The sequence below is a fragment of the Portunus trituberculatus genome, chromosome 8, assembly GCF_017591435.1.
Source record: "Portunus trituberculatus isolate SZX2019 chromosome 8, ASM1759143v1, whole genome shotgun sequence".
NCBI lineage: Eukaryota > Metazoa > Arthropoda > Malacostraca > Decapoda > Portunidae > Portunus > Portunus trituberculatus.
This window is the reverse complement of record NC_059262.1, coordinates 3,404,866-3,425,000: the sequence shown is the minus strand read 5'-3', so window position 1 is coordinate 3,425,000 and position 20,135 is coordinate 3,404,866. Positions and strand designations below refer to the sequence as shown.

The following is a 20,135-nucleotide window of genomic DNA, read 5'->3' as shown; positions in this document are numbered from 1 at the left end:
TTTGTGGAGTGGTTTAAAGTTACCTACATATCACCATGATGCCCAGGTTCTAGGTGGTTACACTCAAGATGAGCTTGGGCGGTGATATGGGCCCTAATATGCCCACCACTATAAATAAAATTGCCTGCGCCACTAATGGGCGGAAGCTGAACAGCGCTTCCAATACACTCTTCAAGTGTGCCTACAGGTGCTATAGGCCTTACCGTAAAAAAAGAAAAAAAAATGCGAAATTAGTTATTACATCTGTGAGTCAATAATTACCCTTGCCACATTCTTTCATCACAGGCACGTTTGGTAGCACGCCACAGAATGGTCTATGATAGTTGCTTTGTGATAATAAAAAGGTTCCATCGGATCTTTACTACCAATGCTTTTCGTATAAAAAACACCCTATAGGGTGTTTTTTATATAGATAAGTTGTAAAAGTATTTTGCTCTTGTGACTCCATTTGATCTCATACAATAATCTTGTTGTGGATGTCTTGGAGTACATTTAAGAGGACAGCTCCACCTGTTTCAACGCAGAGACAAGAAGTGATTGAAATGGCACCCTTGCCTTGTGTTGCTGGGCAATAAATGACGTCAGAACTATAAAGTAATAATAGTGTCTAAAAATGTATTCGTTTATTTGCACATTTCAAAGAAGCACTCCTAAGCCTTCACCACGATGAAAATCACTCGTGTACCAACTGACACTGTCACAACAAGCAATAGTAAGCACGTAGTACTACTCATTTCCATGCAATTCACTCCCGCACCTCACCAGCAAATTAACTCTCTGATCTCTTCTTTCCTGTCACCAGGAAATCAACTCACCGCTCTCTTCTTTCCTGTCGCGCTGTCCATTCTCCACTGCCATTCTTAGCACGTGGGACTAAAAGAAACGTTTGGTCGTCCTCCTTTCCAGCCAGCCTTCACACTGTTCCTCGTCAGCCTTATAACACCACTTCCCGCGACAACCTGAAGTGAGCCCACTGGTGACTGACCGGTCTACTCTCCCGCACCCAGAGTTGCCAGACTGTGTTGAGTGTTGAGTGTTCCCGCGGAATTTCGTCTCAAAACCAGCCCAAAAACCCGCAACATTGTTCGCAAAAAATCATCGGAAACATAGCCCAAAACCTGAACCATCAGGAAAATGTACGTTTGATGTTCTAAATGTCTGACAGAAGTATAACATAAGTTTAAAACATATTCACCATGTAAACTATTTTTTTTACCTATTAGTTACTGTACATACAGTACATAATATAAAAATTCTTACAAGTTACATTTAACACTATGTTACATTTTTTAGTATACATCTAGTAGCTCAATATGTGAGAAATATGTGAGAAATTTTCTCTCCAAGCGAAAATATCCTCTGGGTTCCACACCAGTCTGTAATCTTTGCTGAAACTCGTGGAAAGAAGGATCTATGGAGCTGATATCCTATCCAGAGTAAGCACGATTATAAATTGTCATTATGAGCGTATATAGCACATAATCAATAGTCTTATAATGTATTATTTACCGAATGTTTGAAGCCTCCAAATAGCTCCGACAGACACAGTTCCGCACGAGACCGACATACCATCACGCAATTTTTTTTTTTTTTTTTTTTTGTAAATACAGTTTTATAATTATTTTGGTAGGATAGAGAAAGGGAGGATTAATGCTGTTCTAGGCAAATTTTCAGTGAGAAATGTTTACTGTTTACTAGTTTATTGGTCAAAATCGGTCAGCCCTTCACTTCCGATGGGACGATGCTCATGTCCGCTCCGAAAATCTCACTTAAATATCAAGTTTTTAATCATTTGATGACACATAGTTATTGTGGCAGCACACATCAGTAGAATAAGGTCTCCTACAACTTCAGCTGGAAGGAAAACATAGACTACCCCAAATAAACATGCAGTGATGCAAAACATAAGGCGCAATCGATCCGAGCAAAGCGGACGAAATATGCTCGAGTCACAAGGACCCTCGCACTTCCATATTGTATAAAAGCTGAGCTACAAAACAAATTTCTTTGGAAATATTTCGACAGAAGAATTAATACATCTTATTCACACAAAATTTGACTTTCTTAGTGCAGCAGTAGTAACATGTGAAGGGATAATTGATGCCTTCTTCCTTGCAATCTTGAGAACCGTCCTTCCTGTGAGTGTAGCCAATTATAGGTCTGTCAGTGCCAGATGTCTGATGGCAACTATTTTCACTTCTAAGTCAGTAACCAGTGGATGGTTAAAGGATGACCCTACCTGTTCACCATCAACATACCTCACTCCCATGGGTCTATCCTCCCCCCCTCCCATCCATGCATTATAGGTCTACTTCCTCAACGAGCAAATTTCCTCTACCTAGCTTCCATATCTAAAAGCAGCTTTTGAATGTAGTAGTATCTGCTAAACCGCCACAAAACTTACAAATACTGAGGCAGAGACATTATAGTGACACAGTGCCGTTCTTGGGGTCAGCGTAGCAACAGTTAACAGTATTAACAACCTCTTCAGTAGCATGATGCGTTCCTATATTCATTCTGCTTACTATTTGATTTTATACAGCTTCAGAATCTTATGTATGGGATTGAAATAGTGAAGACTGTAAGACTGACCATTTATCTTCTGACCTCCATCTACCCTTCCTAATGTCAATACCAATGATCTTACCATACGCAAATCTCAGGTACAAATGTCCCAGTACTGAAGGAGTTAAATAACTTATTTGAAAAACAAAGTCTGACATCAGTGATATTGCTACTACTGTAAAAATAGGTAGCACAACTTATCTTATTCTTATATTCGTAGTAATAATAATGAGAAACTATAAAGTAATGTAAATCTTTGTTTCTCACTGTTGGGAACGCTTTCATTAACTTTTAGGCAACATTTTGATCAGGATGTCTTAACCAGGCTACAGCTTCTTACTATACGCTTGTTTCTTCTTTATGTAACAATTTTCAAACACCAAGACAACTGCAACATTAACTACTACTACTACTACTACTACTACTACTACTACTACTACTACTGCCACCACCACCACCACCACCACCATTCCTTACAATACAATAACTCCAGAGGCTAAATAAAAACGGTTGTATATTTTTTTTGTAACATTTCTTTTTTAAATTTCTTCTTTACACTAAAATAAGTCTTTATTCAACCTCACAACATTCTCTCACGGCCGTACAATAATTCCAAAAACTCTGTACGAGAGCTATGGGGCGTGTTGCCATTAAGTCCAATCTCCTGCATAATTTTTTTTACTTTTACCCAGAAACAGTTGCATTTACCCAAACACCCATGGATAAACGCTAGAAAAAAATACACCTTCACTTTTTACAATAGGATTAAGGGGTAAAAGGATAGTAAGAGGGAATCAAGGATCGGTTACGTTTAAAAGGAAAGTGGGCTAAGGGATAACGGGAGGGAGAGCAGACATTTTCATACAATCTGCCTTGATATCTTTAGTGTCAAAGGGAGAATTATCATTATTGTTCCCTGTGGGGTAGGAGTTTGTAATTGACTCTAAAAGGGGACACTAAATAAAAGGGAAAGGAAGAAAACTGGTGAATGTATACTAAAAGATGGGAACAGAGTGACTAAAAGAGAAAGGAAGAAGAAATAAGGAAAATCAGAAAAATATGAAGAAAAATGGAGAAAAATATTGTAGTAAGATATGAATTGGAGGAAAAAAGAGAGTTAGAATGAGAAAAGGAAGAAGAGAGAAAGAAAGAAAGATACCAAACTTAGAAAATAGAATAAAGATAGAAGAGGAAAAATTAATAGGGAAGAGGAAGTAGGAAAAAAGAAGAAAAGAAGGAGATATAGAAAAGGGCAGCCCTGTTCACTGTTGCTCGAGGTGAATGAGAACAGTGGGACCAGAAACAGAGGAAAGAAAGGAGACAAAAGAGGAAGATGGTTTACAAGAAGGCAGTGCTACTTATTCATACTGTTCCTTGAGTTTAGTGAGGAGAGCGTCGCATGTCTTCTTTGCATCTCCCAGCAGCATGTTAGTGTTTGGCTTGAAGAAGATGGGGTTGTCGACGGCAGCGTAGCCAACACCCAGGGACCTCTTCATCACAATAACCTGGAGGAGAGGAGGAATGAAAAAAATGAGAGGAAATGAGAAAAATGAAGTTACAACAAGAAGAAAAGAAAGAAAAATAATGACAAAAGATTGAAAAAAGTTTGAAAGTAAAAGAATGTGCAAGGTAAACACACACACACACACACACACACACAATAAAACCACCACAACCACTCCTGAGGAAGACAAAACAGAGGAAAGAGGAATGAATTATGAGTACCATCCTACAAAACATCACACTCACAATACAAACACCATCACGATCACCATCATCATCACACCCTCACAATTATTCACATGCAAAATAGAACAGAGGAAAGAGAGACAACAATTTACAACCACAATAAAAACATCATCACCACCACCACCACCACTACCCCCTCACCTGGTTGGACTTCCACACCCTAAGGACAGGCATGCCAGCAATGATAGAGTTGGGGTCATCCTCAGCAGCAGAGTTCACAGTGTCGTTTGCGCCAATCACCAACACAAGGTCAGTCTCCGGGAAGTCATCGTTAATCTCGTCCATCTCCAGCACCACATCATAGGGCACACCAGCCTCAGCCAGCAGGACATTGAGCTGGCCCGGCATGCGTCCTGCTACTGGGTGAATGCCAAACCTGACGTTCTTGTTCTTCTTGCGCAGGATGTCCACCATCTCGGCAATGGGGTATTGAGCCTTGGCCACGCACAGACCGTACCCTGAAGAATGTGGATGTTAGGGGTGGTGTCTTGGGTGTGATTTGATAGTAGTGTGGAGGGTGGTCAAACTGAAGTGGTGTTGTGAGGAGTAAGAAAATAGGTGTTGTGGAGAGTAAGACTGAATAGTGGTGTTGTGGAGAGATGTAGAGAGAGAGCAAGACTGAAATGGTAGTGTGGGATGTTAGACTGAAGAGGAGATTTTGCAACTTCTAACTAGTATCCTATTTAGAAATGGCTACAAAACAAGAAAAGTAGAAGAAAACGCACCATATAATATTTAACCCCTTCAGTACTGTGACACATTTTTACCTTGAGATTTATGCACAATTAGACAGCTTTACTGACATTAGCAAGGGTCTATGGAGGTCAGAAGATTAACGGCCACAGTCTTCACTATTTTAATGACCACACAAGTTTCTGAAGCTGTATAAAAACACCAAATAGTTAGAAGAATGAATATGAAAACGTACCATGGTACTTTAGAGGTTAAAAGTGTATGAAAGTTGAAAAAATAATCTGGGAACAATATTAAGGTGTATACAAGAAAAAATAAAATAAAATAAATAAATAAAAAAAAAATAACTGAATAGCTTAACAAAAAAATATTAGTTAACATACCCCAGTGAAAAAATACCCTAGATAAAGACCAACACCAAGATCAAGAGCAAGAGCAGCAACTAACCAGGCACAATAATGATGTTCTTAGCGTTGGTCATCATCTCAACAGTCTGCTCCACGTTGGTCTCTGTGTGGGTCCCAGTGATCTCCATGGGCTTGCCAGAACCAGTGGAGGAGGTGCCAAACCCGCCCAGAATGACGTTGGGGAGGGAACGGTTCATGGCCTGGTGGTAAAGTGGTGGGTTAAATTAGGTTAGGTTAGGTTAGTGTAAGGTAAAGGGATGGATGGAGTTAAGAGACGGATGATTGGATGAAGAGGTGATGGAGGGAGAAGAGGTGATGGGGTGAAAGAGGTGATGGGTGAGGTTAGAGAAGAGAGAGGAAGTGATGGGTTAAAGGTGATAGGAAGAAAGGGGATGGGGATGGGGAGGAGAGAGAGAGAGAGAGAGAGAGAGAGAGAGAGAGAGAGAGAGAGAGAGAGAGAGAGAGAGAGAGAGAGAGAGAGAGAGAGAGAGAGAGAGGAGAGGAGAGGAGAGAGGAGAGGAGAGAGAGGAGAGAGAGAGAGAGAGAGAGAGGAGAGGAGAGGAGAGAGAGAGAGAGAGAGAGGAGAGAGAGAAAAGAAAAGAAAAGAGAGAGAGAGAGAGAGAGAGAGAGAGAGAGAGAGAGAGAGAGAGAGAGAGAGAGAGAGAGAGAGAGAGAGAGAGAGAGAGAGAGAGAGAGAGAGAGAGAGAGAGAGAGAGAGAGAAGGTAAGTTTATGGAAGTAACAGGATGAGGCAATAAAGCAGGGAGAAGATGACAGGGTGAAGTTATAGAAGAGAGGAAGTGGCAGGGTGATGCTAAAAATATAAAAAACCTAATTCTAACTAAACAAACATACATGAAAAAAAGACACTGGTAGATGAAGAAATGTAAAGAAGATGAATTTCAGCTTTGGGAAGAGAGACCATAACTTTGAAGAAACATGTAAAGGATGGAGAAAAATTTGAGGTAATCTGGAGTACAACACACATGGAGACGACAGAAAAAGAGGAAGAAAAAATAATAGTGATAAATATATAAATAAAAGCAAAGAATTATCAGCATTTGGAGCATAGCTAATCTTTACAACACACACATAAATATAGAGAAATAAATAAATAAATAAAAGAAATGAATAAAAATAAAATAAAATGAAAATAAACAATCAATAAATAAATAAATGAAAAAAAACAACAGTATTTTGAGCATCTAGAGGATTCACTGAGTCAGTGTCACCTTGCACATGATGTAGGAGAGGATGGCACCAGAGGAACCAATGAGAGCACCCACGACAGTCATGAGGTTGTTGTTGAGCATGAAGCCCTCAGCACACAGCGCCCAGCCAGAGTAGCTGTTCAGCACTGTGATCACCACGGGCATGTCCGCACCTGTGGGGGGAGGAAGAGGGAAAGGTCTGATGTGGTGCTTGGTGAGGTTTGGTCATGTAGTTTAACCAGGAACCAAGTAAAAATTATGTTTCTGTATATTGGTTGGAGATAGAGAGACACCGACACACAGACTGATAGACATACAAACAGACAGAGATAGACAAGCAGAGACACTGACCTCCAATAGCCATGGTGAGTGTGACGCCCATGACGGCAGAGAGGGTGGTGGTGGTGCCCAGCATGGACAGGCCAACGTTGAGAGAGGGGTCCATCATGTACCAGCCCATGGCGCCGATGTTAGCTGTCAGCAGGCCAGCGTTGAGGGCGTGTCGGCCGGGCAGCAGCAATGGGGCAGAGTTGAGGAGGCCCTGCAGCTTCCCGTAGGCCACCAGGGAGCCACTGAAGGTGACGCCACCAATGTAAGTGCCGAAGAACAGGGCAGTCTTGATGGCGTTGGCAGCGGGGTCCGTGGCAAAGTTGGGGAAGTCGTGGAGATATGTAGAGATGCAGGTCAGCACTGCAGCAGCTCCCACCAGGCTGTGTGTGGACAAGTGGTGGTGGTGATGGTGAGGTGGTCACTTCACTAAGGCAAACAATGGCTACTAACAACTGCTGCTGCTATTACTGCTGCCTCTACCACACAATGCAAGAGTGAGGAGTTTGGGCATAATACAGCTGGCCACATATTTCCAAAGTAAGAGCAAATAGCATTCACAGACAAAGAAACAAAAAAAAAAAAAAATTAAAGACAGCATCGAAATTGCAAGTTGCATAAACGAGTGAAGCAAGAACAGCCACACAGTCCTCACCTGTGGAAGGCAGCCACCAGCTGTGGCAGGTCAGTGATCTCAATCTTCTTGGCGATGGTGGTGCCAATGGCGCCGCCCAGGGCAGCAGCACCACCCATCTGCATCAACACTGGTGTGGCGGGTGTCAGAGCCCCGATGGTGGATGCAATGCCACCGGACACGCCAATCTGTGGCAGGGACAACAATCGTAAAGTGAAACTGTACACAATATTTTCTTTATTCATTTATCATTTTGTGCAAAGCAAAAGACAAGAAAAAAAATTAAAATAAAATGAAGACAAACTCTCACCAAAATAAATAAACATACATAAACTGATATATAAAGAGACAGAAGGATGCAACCTCACCATTCCCAGCGTGTTGCCCAGCCTGCAGGTGGACTGGTTGGAGAGGCCACCCAGGGCACCCACACAGCACAGTGAGGCGGCCAGGTAAGCCATCTGGTGACTCTCAGGGTAACCGCTGGCGGCTGTGGCAGCATAGCCTCCCAGGAACACTGCCGCTGGGATGCCATACAGGTAGGTGTACTCCGGGGGATCTGTGGGCCTGGTGGGGGAGGAACGGGACAATTAAGATGGCCAGTATTTGAATGCATTACTTGAGGGTGACGAGAGGAACACTGGAGGGAAGGTTTAGGGACGCAGTGAGGGAAGACAAGCTGTGTGTCAGGAGGATGCACAGAGAGAGAGAGAGAGAGAGAGAGAGAGAGAGAGAGAGAGAGAGAGAGAGAGAGAGAGAGAGAGAGAGAGAGAGAGAGAGAGAGAGAGAGAGAGAGAGAGAGAGAGAGAGTTTATGAAAGATGACCAGCTTGTATTGAGTGTGGTTGAGTTTGTGAGAGTATACCAGGAAGGGAGAGGAAGGCACGTGAATAGGTGGAGACATACCTATTTATTTCTTTACATAATTCATCACCTTTGAACATTTCACTGTTTTAGGTTTTTATTCTTTTAGAGTGACTTTATGAAGACTTTACTTGACTGCATAATTGTGACCTGCAGAATGTTATGGTATCAACGAAGTCACCACCATCAGTGACATCAGATTTGTGTTACGCTTTGTATCACGAACATTTGTGGTCAAAATATAACCCTCACTTGGCAGGAACCTCACCTCACCTCACTTCACCTTAACCTTATCTGATTTAGCATCCTCTCACCTGACCTGACCTTGCATCATATCACCTCACCTTACATAACCTTATCTGACCTAGCATCCCCTCCCCTCACCTCACCTTGCATCACATCACCTCACCTTAACCTTATCTGATCTGGCATCCCCTCACCTCACCTGACCTTGCATCATATCACCTCACCTTACTTAACCTTATCTACCATAGCATCATCTCACCTCACTTGACCTTATCTGACCTAGCACCATCTCACCTCACCTCACCTCATTTCAACCTGACCTGACCTACCACCTCACCTCTTGAACATGTCCAGCATCCTCTGAGTCACCAGGAAGCCGCCAAAGATGTTGATGAAGGAGATGAAGGCGGCAGTGGCAGCTAAACTCTCGATAATGTTGGAGGGATAGTAACCGCCCCCCATCAGCAGCAGTCCACCCACCGCTGTGATGCCTGGGGACGCCACAACACACACCTCAGTCAATGCTTCAGTGTATCTTGTGTCTGGCTGTCTGTGTGTCTGTCTGTTTGTCTTTGTGTGTGCGCTTCTCGGTGAAATGCATAATTCATCTTGTCTGTCTGTCTGTCTGTGTGTCTATGTGCCTGTCTGTTTGTGTGTCTATGTGTCTGTCTGTTCGTTTGTCTTTGTGTATGTGCTTCCCGGTGAAATGCATAACTCATCTTGTCAGTCAGTGTAGAAGTGTACCTTGTGTCTGTGTGTTTGTGTGTCTGTCTGTCTGTTTGTCTTTGTGTGTGTGCTTCCCAGTGAAATGCATACTCTTTGTCAGTCAGTGTAGAAGTGTACCTTACATCTGGCTGTTCTGTGTATTTATCTAGCTGTATTTCCCTAGTTGTGATACAGAGGTAAAGAGTCACACATAAGTTCATGCTGTCTGGTCTGTGTCCTTTCTGCATCCAACTTTGTCTTAAAATTCATGGACTGTTTTTGCAGACAAACTCTTTATCAAGTTTGTTCCAGGCTGTTATACTTCTATGTGGGAAATAGTGTGTGTGTGTGTGTGTGTGTGTGTGTGTGTGTGTGTGTGTGTGTGTGTGTGTGTGTGTGTGTGTGTGTGTGTGTGTGTGTGTGTGTGTGTGTGTGTGTGTGTGTGTGTGTGTGTGTGTGTGTGCAGAGTCAGTGCATCAGTGTAGCTTATAATCACCATAACTACAGAATAAATGCACACCAGATGAAAATGATAAGAAAAGAATAAATCATCTCACACACACACACATACCGGAGATGGCATTGGTGACGGACATGAGTGGGGAGTGGAGGGCGGGGGTGACGGACCAGACAGTGTGGTAGCCAACAATGCCGGCCAGGGAGAAGGTGGTCATCATCTGCGTCATGGCAGGGTTGGGTGAGCCCATGCCCAGCGCCACCAAGCTGCCCAGACCTGCAGAGGAAAGGAATGCATGAGATTTATTAAGACAGGAAAAAAAAACAGGGAGACAGAAGTAATTAATGCATAAGAAAAGGAGAAAAACAAGGAGACGTAAGTGATAAACGGAGAAATACATAAGAGAAAAAACAGACAGAAGTGATAAATGGAGAGATGGATAAGAAAAAAAGAAAAACGGAGACAAGTGATTAATGGAGAAATGCATGATAAAAAGATAAAAACAGGGAGACAGAAGTGATAAATGGAGAAATACATGACAAAAGAGAAAAAAAGAGACAGAAATGATAAAGGGAGAAATGCATTAGTAAAAGGAAGAAAATAGAGAGACAGACGTAATAAATGGAGAAATACATGAAAAAGACAGAAAACAGGAAGACAAGTGAATAATGGAGAAATGCACAACAAAAAGAGAAAAAACAGGGAAGCAGAAGTGATTTATGGAGAAATACATGAGGAAAGAGAGAAAAAGAAAGAATGAACAGAGAGGCAAAGATCAGTGAGAGAAATGTGTGAGAAAAAGAAAGAAAAAACATGAAACCAGCCCTCTAATGAGACCAACCCATAACATTTCAGGAACTTTGCCCTTTAAGTACCATGATGGGTTTCCATATTCATTCTGCTTACTACTTGGTGATTTTATACAGTTCCAGAAACTTATGTGGGGGATTAAAATAGTGAGGACTGTGGCCTTTAACATTATGATCTCCATAGACCTTTTCTAATGTCAATAAAATAGTCTAACAGTACACAAATATGAAGGTGAAAAAAATGTGTCCTAGTACTGAAGGGGTTAATACAGTGACAACAACAAGGACAGCGCCACACATCCTCACCAGCAGCATAAGCAGAGGCATCCTTCATGGTCAAGGTAAAGTAGTTAGGAGGTGGGGGAGGTTCCTTGACAGCTGCTGGTGCTGCTGCTGCCGCTGGGACTGCACCGGGGGAGGGCTCGGGAGGGGGTGGAGGAGGCCACATAAGCTGACCATTCTGCAGGATGATGGAGCCCCTGACCACCTCATCCTCAAGGTTAATGTTAAAATGATCCTTTTCGCCGATAGACAACAGGAACTTTGAGATGTTGTTGCCGTACAAGAAGGAGGCTTGTGTGGGCAGGCGGGAAGGCAAGTCAGTGAGGCCAATGTGCGTCACGTCCTTGTACACAGACACCTCGCCCGGCACGGTGGTCTCAATGTTGCCGCCAGCTTCTGCAGCCAAGTCCACCACCACTGACCCCGGCTTCATGGCCTCCACGTGTTCCTGTTGGGGTTTTGGGGTTGTTGAGTCAGGTACTCTGGAACTCCCTGCCTGCTTCATCTCTCTAATGCAAGAATTCACCAGTACTCTCAATCACTCATCCCTCTCTCTGAAACTCCCACCCTGCTTCATCTAATATAAGAATTCACCAGTACTCTCAATCATTCATCCCTCTCTCTCTGGAACTTCCTGCCTGCTTCTGTATTTCTATGACCTGAACACCTCTTCAGTACCAGAATGCATTTTCTTTACCCCAACATCCCTTAAATAACCCTAAAAACACTCCTTCATGCCTTAAATAACCTTAAAATATTCCTTCATCTCTTAAATAACCCTTAAAACACTCCATCTCTCACATAACCCTAAAAACATTCCTTCATCTTTTAAATAACCCTAAAACCACTCATTCATTCCTTAAATAACCCTAAAAACTGTCAAACCACCCAAGAGCAAAGGTAGCCAGACAGATCACAGCACCCCCTTCTACAGATTGATCCTAGCACTTCTTACCCTCTTGATGAGAACTGGCGCCTTCTTCCCGGGGATAAGAGCCGTAGTGATGATGATGTCCACGTCCTTGGCCTGCTTGGCAAACAGCGCCATCTCCGCCTCTATGAACTCCTTCGACATCTCCTTAGCGTAGCCACCCGTGCCCTCGCCTGACTCCTGTTGGGGTGAGATGGAGGGAAAAATGTAATAGAAGACTGATTGGAGATTGAATAAGGGACATGAAAGACAGAGGGAAAATGTGATAGATTCTAAGACTAATTGGAGAATAAATAAAAGACATGACAAAGATTCTGAGTGATTTGAGAGATGGAAATAAGTGCCACATGAAAAACAAGAGGGAAAATGTGGTAGAGAAAATTTTAACACTGATTTGAGAGATGGAAATAAGCAACACACATGACAAACAAAGAAAAAGATAAACATTTCGCACACTCACCGCGACGTTGACCTCCAGGAACTCTGCCCCGAAGGACTCCACCTGCTCCTTCACCGCTGCCCTGGTGTCGAAGGCCCTCACGATGGCACCCATGTTCTTAGCCTGCCCGATCGCCGCCAACCCTGCCACACCACCACCAATCACCAGCACCTTGGCTGGGGGAACCTTGCCGGCTGCAGTGATCTGGCCAGTGAAGAAGCGGCCGAAGTGATTGGATGCCTCCACCACAGCACGGTAGCCGGCAATGTTGGCCATGGAGCTCAGCGCGTCAAACACCTGTGCTCGACTGATCCTCGGCACACAGTCCATGCCTGGTGGAGAGGAGAGCTGACAACTACGCACAACACACAAGGGAAAAACACAAGGTAGAAAGAGAACAAGAGTGATATATTTCAGTGATTGGATAACCCTATGAACAGTCTACAGCAGAAAAGAGGAACTGAATATACTGATTGTAAAGTGCTGGGATGAGATGTTAGGAGCACTGTATGTTAAGTTGGGTGTAGGCAGGGGTAGTCAGCTGCTAGAGGTGCTTAGGTGTGTATCAGGGTGTGTATGAGGCAGGAGAGAATAGTTTGCTGGCCAGGACTCACCGAAGACAGTCAGTTTTTTGGCAGCAAGTTGGTTGAGCAATTCTTTGTTCTGTGCGGGGTACATGAAGGACACCAGGGAGCCGCCATCCTTAAACAGAGCCACCTCCTCTGTTGCCGGCTGCCTCACCTTCAGCACAATGTCTGGGGGTAGGATGGAGGTTACTAGTTAACTCTTTTTTCTCCTCTCTATGGCTCTTCTACATACACACACACACACACACACACATCTAAATCACAAAATATATATTTATTTTTCCTTCAATTCTTCCACTTTATCTCTATCTCATTATTTTGTATCATTATTTATTCTTCCTTCTCACATTATTCTATTTTTTATTCTTTCTATTCTACTGTTCCTCCTATTTCTTACTCCCACTGCTTTTCCATCTTCTTCCCCTCCTATTCCTTCACATCACCTATTCTTTTTCATTACTCTTCCTTTCTTTATTCCTTCACATTTTCCCTATCTTCCTGTTAATCCTCGTCCTTTCATTCTTTTTATCCCTCTTCCTTCCTGTTCATCATACCTCTTCATATCCTCCCTTCTCAATCCTCTTCCTGTTCCTCATATCCTCCTCGCCTCTGTTCTTTCATTCTTTTACATCCCTTCTCTCCTTCCTGTTCCTCATACCATTTCATATCCTTACTCTCTTCTTCCTCTTCCTTATACCTCATATCCTTCTAACTTTCCTCCTTCCCTTCTCCTCTTCCTATTCTCCTTCCTCATACCTAACCTAACCTTTCCTTTCCTTCTATTCCTTCCTTCTCCTCCCCTTCTTCCTCCTCATAACTAACATACCTCATATCCTTCTAACCTTTCCTTCTGTTCCTTCCTCTTCCTTTCTTCTTCTCCCATTCTCCTTCCTTATACATATTCTAACCTCATATCCTACAAATCTTTCCTTCAATTCCTTCATCCTTTCTTTCTACTCCTCCTCCTCTTTCTCCTCATAACTAACATACCTCATATCCTTCTAACCTTCCCTTCTATTCCTTCCTCCTTCCTCATACTTAACCTAACCTAACCACCACACACACAGACCTGAGGTGAAGGCTGCGTCACGATCAACAATCTTGGCACCAGCTTCCTCATAGGCACTGTTCAGGTACTTAGCTTGCACCCCGGCGCTATCCTCAATGGACACCGAAAACCCCTTCTTGCACAGGGCTGCCACTGAGGTTGGTGCAAGGGCCACCCTAAGGAATGGCACTGTGTTATTTGAGGGATAGCAGTGGCGGGGTTCAGATTTTTTTTTTTTTACTTTTGTATTTAAATTTAGGGTATTCTGAGAAAGAGAAAGAGAAAGAGAGAGAGAGAGAGAGAGAGAGAGAGAGAGAGAGAGAGAGAGATGCACTGTTTTTTTTTTCTTTTTCTTTTTTTGTTAATTTTTGGAATGCAATCTGTTATTCTGAGGTTACTGTTTTCTACTGTCTATATCTCAGTGTGATGACAAAGAAAACATTTATTATTACTATTACCATTATAACTATCACTACTACCATCACCACCACTATCACTCACTAACCTACACTTATTGCTACTACTACTACTATCACTACCACTACCACCTGCATTCATTACTACCACTATCATTAACATTATTTCACCTGCATTCATTACTACCACTACTACAACCATCACTACAACTTACTAACTCAAATTTTCATTACTAATACCACCACTACTACCACCATTACCAAAACCTTTCTTACCACCACAACCACAACCTTACCACCACCACCACTCCCTCACCTACATTAATTTTACCAGAGCCTCCCTTACTAAGCACATATTCTCAAACACTTCATCACTTCCACCTCCACTATTTCAAAAGGCTTTTTTTTTTTTATTTACACGAGTTTTTAAGGGTGTTTTCACTGTTCTAGAGGCAGAGTGACAAGATTTCTACATTACTAACTGGAGAAACACTCTTGAAAATCCAACTAGTCATCTCTGCGGCCTTGGTGAGAGAGCAAAGCGTTTCTTAATATATAACCTACTACTACTACTACTACTACTACCACCACCACAACTCTCACCTGCGTTCATTCTGCCAGATCTCCTTAGGCACCCCGATAGTGATGTTCTTGTAGGGTATGCCAGGGATGGGTTCTGCAGGTTTGGCGGCGTCCTGTAGCCGTGCGTGGGTCCTGAGGCCACGCACGGAGCTTAACAGGCGGCTCCGGGTCCCAGTGGCCCCGAGTGACCCTGCATCCAAGCAGGTCACTGAGATACGCAGCAGCGACGCCATCTGTTGGGCAAGATTTAGTTATATTTTTTTACTGATTTTACTTATTGGGAAGTTTGTTTTTTTTATTCTTATTTATTTATTTATTTTTTTTTTTTTTTGATGTCTGTGTTGTGGGAAAGGGAGGTTAACTTTATTTTCTATTTATTCTTCTTTATTTCTATTCCTTTTTTTTTAGTTGATACATTTTTTTGTCAGTTTTTCCTTTTTCTTTTCTTTTTTTCTTCTATTCTTTTGGTGAAACAAGGAATAAGGCTATATGAGACACAAGTTGGGTATTTGTTGTCTTTTTTTTGTAGAGAGAGAGAGAGAGAGAGTTTAATTCCTTCTCAACATCAGCAAAGACCAAACCTTCACAACACATACACACATACACACACACACACACACACAGGAGGATGAACACTAATACCTCAACTCAAAACACTAACAAAAACAACATACAAATAACTGAAAACAAACAAAAAAGTTAAAAAAATACCATCAACCCAACTAACACAATCCAAACCCTTACAACACACACACACAGCAGAATCAGAGACCACTGACAACACACACAACAAAAAATAAATAAAATAAATAAATAAATAAAATAAAATAAAAAGTAAATAAATAAGAATAAAAACAAATAAAAAGAAAAATGCACAAGAAATCATTAAAAATACTACTAACACAATCCAAGCCTTTACAACACACACACAGGAGAATCCAACACCACTAATCCTAAAAATGGAAATAACATACAAACACTAACTTGAAAAACATAGAAAAAAAATTTCAAAACCAAGCCCACTAACACAATCCAAACCCTTACAAAACACACACACAGGAGAATCAAACTCCACTGACAACAAAAAATAAATAAAAAGAAAATAAAAAAGAAATTAAAAAACACACTAACACAATCCAAACCCTTACAAAACACACACAAGAAAATCAAACACCACTGAGAATACTAAAAACACAAATAACTCATTAAAACCACCACCAACACCACTAACACAATCCAAACCCTTTACAACACACACACAGGAGAATCAGAACCAGATAACTACACATCTTGCATCTCAATTCCTTCTTAACCCTTATCTATGTGTCTCGGAAAAGGAAAAAAGAAAAAAAGCTGTTATCGTGTTAATTTCTCTATTGGTGCTTATATCAGTCAAGGCCGCCAATGCTAATGCTACCAGGAGCAATGTACTGATAAGGTCCTAGAGTGTGATAAGAGATAAGAAGTGTATGTGTTTGCCTGTCTCCTCTCCCTCTCTCTTATACAGGTTATTTCTGGTTATATTCATAGTTTTTTTCAAGTCAAAGGGTAGAAGAGCAGTAGAGAAGAGTAACAGGTTGCTTGGTTAGGTGAGGTGAGGTGAGGTGAGGTGAGGTTAGGTAAATGTTAAACTAGCTTAGAGTGAGAGCAGAGGAAAGACTTATATAGAATGATAGTGAATGCATTTTTTTTTTTTATTATGTCCTCGCCTATAGCACCTGTAGAGTGAAAAGAAGCATTAGGAAGAATAGAAGGCTAGGTTAGGTTAGGTTAGGTTAGAGTGAGACCAGAAGAAAGACTCAAAAGTGATAATGAATGTTGTGAGAGTGAAAAAGAAGCATTAGGAAGAATAAAAGGCTTGGCTAGGTTAGGTTAGGGTAAGTCAGGTTAGACTGAGACCAGAAGAAAGGCTTAGAATGTGAGAGTGAATGTAGGATGAGTGAAAGAGAAGCATTAGGAAGAATAGAAGGTTAGGTTAGGTTAGGTGGAAAGGCTAAAGAAAACTTAGAGGACTGTGAGAGGGATGTGAGAAGTAGAAATAAAGGAATGATCATAAATAAAATAGGAAAACTAGTAGTAGTAGTAGTAGTAGTAGTAGTAGTAGTAGTAGTAGTAGTAGTAGTAGTAGTAGTGGTGGTGGTGGTGGTGGTGGTGTAGTAACCCAACATCAATCCCTTCCCTTACTTAGTATGGTGAGGAGTGCTTGGTTAGAGTCACAAGGGGTCTCTCTCTCTCTCTCTCTCTCTCTCTCTCTCTCTCTCTCTCTCTCTCTCTCTCTCCATTTTCTTGCATCACAATATTTTTTCTTATCTCCTTTCTTCCTATGTCTTCTTTATCTCATTAGCTCTATATTTAGTTCTGCTCTCTCTCTCTCTCTCTCTCTCTCTCAAAGAAGGTTATGCTAAGTTCCATTATGCAAACACTCTACTATCTTAGAAATGGTTTAGTTAGGATAAGTTAAGTTCACTCATGTTGTTTTAGAATTTTGAAGATTTAGTTAGGTGAAGTTAGTTAGATTTATTATCAAGCTTAAGATAATTAGGTTAGGTTAAGTTCATATAGGAAGAAGTTTGCTAAGTTAGATGAAGTTTATTTTAGGGTTAAGTTTCATAAAGTTTAGGGGTTGCTTTGATGAAGTTATGTAAAGATGAAACCCAAGCAGAGAGAGAGAGAGAGAGAGAGAGAGAGAGAGAGAGAGAGAGAGAGAGAGAGAGAGAGAGAGAGAGAGAGAGAGAGGTGACAGTGAGAGAATGCAAGAAGCCGGCACCCCTCTCCCTCTCTCTCTGGCAGCAAGACCGGTCATGTGAGGTGGCTGTGACATCATAACACCTCTCTGACGTCACAGCTTTTCTTGTGATGCCTTCTCAACGGGATCACTAATTATAGCACTCGTAAATATGAGAGAGAGAGAGAGAGAGAGAGAGAGAGAGAGAGAGTGTACTGTGATGGTAATATTTGTGTTGCCATGTGATGTTTTTCCCTTTTATCAGAGAGAGAGAGAGAGAGAGAGAGAGAGAGAGAGAGAGAGAGAGAGAGAGATGGTGTGGCATATTTTTGTTGTTATATGATATTGTTGCTAAGTGTCTTGTGGTTATAGAAATCAACCACTGTGAAAACAAACACACACATACACTCTCTCTCTCTCTCGTCTATTTTCTTAGTCCACGTTGGTGTGTGTGTGTGTGTGTGTGTGTGTGTGTGTGTGTGAGGGAGGGATGGGAAGGGGGAGAGGGGGAGAGTGCGTAGTAGTAGTTGAGTAAGGAGGAATACAAAGGAAGAACAAACAGCAGCATATCTACTGGCCCTTACTAGTCTGTTTACGGATTACTCAATCTAAACTAATGATGGAGAAAAGGATAGCAAAGGCGAAGGCTTCTCCCCACCCACCACTCCCTCTAAGTAAAGGCTGGCAGTAAATAAGGAAAAACCAGGAGGAGGAGGAGGAGGAGGAGGAGGAGGAGGAGGAGGAGGAGGAGGAGGAGGAGGAAGAGGAGGAGGAGGAGGAGAGTAAGGAGGGGATTAATTGCTATATATATTTTTTTTTTCATCAAGTAATGTTTATTTGATGTTTTCTTTTTATACATTTGCATTTTCTTTTTTTTTTTTTTTTTTGCATTCTAAATTAATCTCGTGTTATTAAGGGTATCAGGTTATCTAGCATCGTTCAATGGCTAAGATAATGATAAGGAGTGCAATGGATTTTATCTACGTGATGCCTTCCTTCAATAGTTTTAGTTTGTTGTTTATTAAGATCATTAGGTTATCTCTTTATCTTCTATCGGCTCTATCTCAACCTATGTTCTTTCTTGTTCTAGTTATTTTTGCATTGTAGTTATTAGGTGACCAATATAACTGCTAATATACTTGTCTTTTCATCTATCTGGCTAACTGTATGTGTGTTGAACTATTAATGCTTGTCTGTTTGTATGTCTCTAATTAACGATTCATTTATCAAACTATTAGTCACTAGCTAATCTATTTTATCTGTATTTATCTGTCAGTCCATCTTACTACCTATCCATCTCATTAACAGTAAGATGCAGTTAACCAGAGCAACATCAAAATCTTATTAACAAACTAGTGCCAAACTATATCCACTGTAATGAGCCTTTTTGCTACTAATAATAATCAAACACACACACACACACACACACACACACACACACACACACACACACACATATATGGACAAAATTTTCAATAATAATCTTGTTAAAAAAAAATCAATAATATAGTAAATAAATAAAATGTAACAAAAATCATACAAAATAAATAAAAAACGGATGACAGGAAAGGGAAATAATAGCAATAAAAACCTTAATAACAACAACGATAAAATAAAGATATACAAACAATTAACCACAATAAATAAAAAAATAAAAAGAACTCGTACCTAAATCAAATAAATAAATAGAACAGGGAACATAATGCAAAAATACAACACTGCCACCTTGATCTCACTGCCAACGAAAGCAAACTAATCAATGGCACTGCAGGGAAGGGCCAGACTGAGGCACTGCACTGCAACTACCCATAATGCACCACTGCCACACTTCCACTACCCCAGTCACGTCATCACCGGTGCCTAAGGGTGTGGCATGTCCTAATTTCTACCTATCAATGCCTATTACCTCCTGGACATCAGTAATTAAGACCCAATGCAGTGGGGACATCACGGTCTTATCTCCAGTGGCACTCATTCATTTTTTTTCACTTTTTCTTAATGATTCAGTACGTTTGGGTTAATGTAGCATATATGGATAGATTCTTAAACAATTGGGGCGTGTTCTGACTCAAGCTGTGGTCTGGAAGGCTTAAATAGGGTGAGAAATAAGGCCGAGTAGATGGAAGGGCAAGGAAGCCGGTCGCTACCTGGCTCTGCTGATGCCCCCTGCTCCCAAAACGGCTGAGTCGGTTTATATTTTTACACTTTTCTCCTACTTTAAACTTAATTCCCACAAGTTTTTCGTGCGGTGTAGGGAGTTCATCTATGGTTCTGTTCTGCTACTTACCGCTGTGGCGTGCAGGGGCCTCCTAAGTGAGGAAAGTAAGAGGAAATATAGGAGGGGACGGGGTTGTGCTCTCCCCGCCGGACCCAGCCAAGGCGAGTGTCTGGCCTGCGCACCTCCTCCTCCTCCTCCCTGCCGTCCCCTCCCTCTTCACCCTCCTCCTCCTCCTCTCTCTC

General features: G+C 41.7%; 2 protein-coding genes across 2 annotated transcripts in view; both read right to left on the bottom strand.

Annotated features, from left to right (window-relative positions):
• LOC123499251 (solute carrier family 22 member 7-like) overlaps positions 1–1,009 on the bottom strand; it is a 24,153-nt gene extending 23,144 nt beyond the window's left edge. Inside the window, exon 1 of the mRNA XM_045247042.1 lies at positions 816–1,009. Within this exon, the coding sequence (XP_045102977.1) occupies positions 816–858 (43 nt within the window). The 5' untranslated portion in view covers positions 859–1,009. The remainder of the gene's footprint in view (positions 1–815) is intronic.
• Positions 1,010–3,078: 2,069 nt separating this feature from the next.
• On the bottom strand, positions 3,079–20,119 carry LOC123499250 (NAD(P) transhydrogenase, mitochondrial-like). The gene is made up of 16 exons (XM_045247027.1): positions 19,963–20,119; positions 14,972–15,183; positions 13,974–14,128; positions 12,932–13,072; positions 12,339–12,649; positions 11,903–12,058; positions 10,972–11,395; positions 9,971–10,132; positions 9,032–9,185; positions 7,954–8,152; positions 7,607–7,773; positions 6,976–7,334; positions 6,646–6,797; positions 5,455–5,614; positions 4,456–4,772; positions 3,079–4,070 (listed from the first exon to the last, which is right to left on the bottom strand). Exons 2-16 carry the CDS (start codon positions 15,181–15,183, stop codon positions 3,924–3,926), a joined length of 3,216 nt encoding a protein of 1,071 aa, XP_045102962.1. The 5' UTR covers positions 19,963–20,119; the 3' UTR covers positions 3,079–3,923.
• Positions 20,120–20,135: the final 16 nt, after the last annotated feature.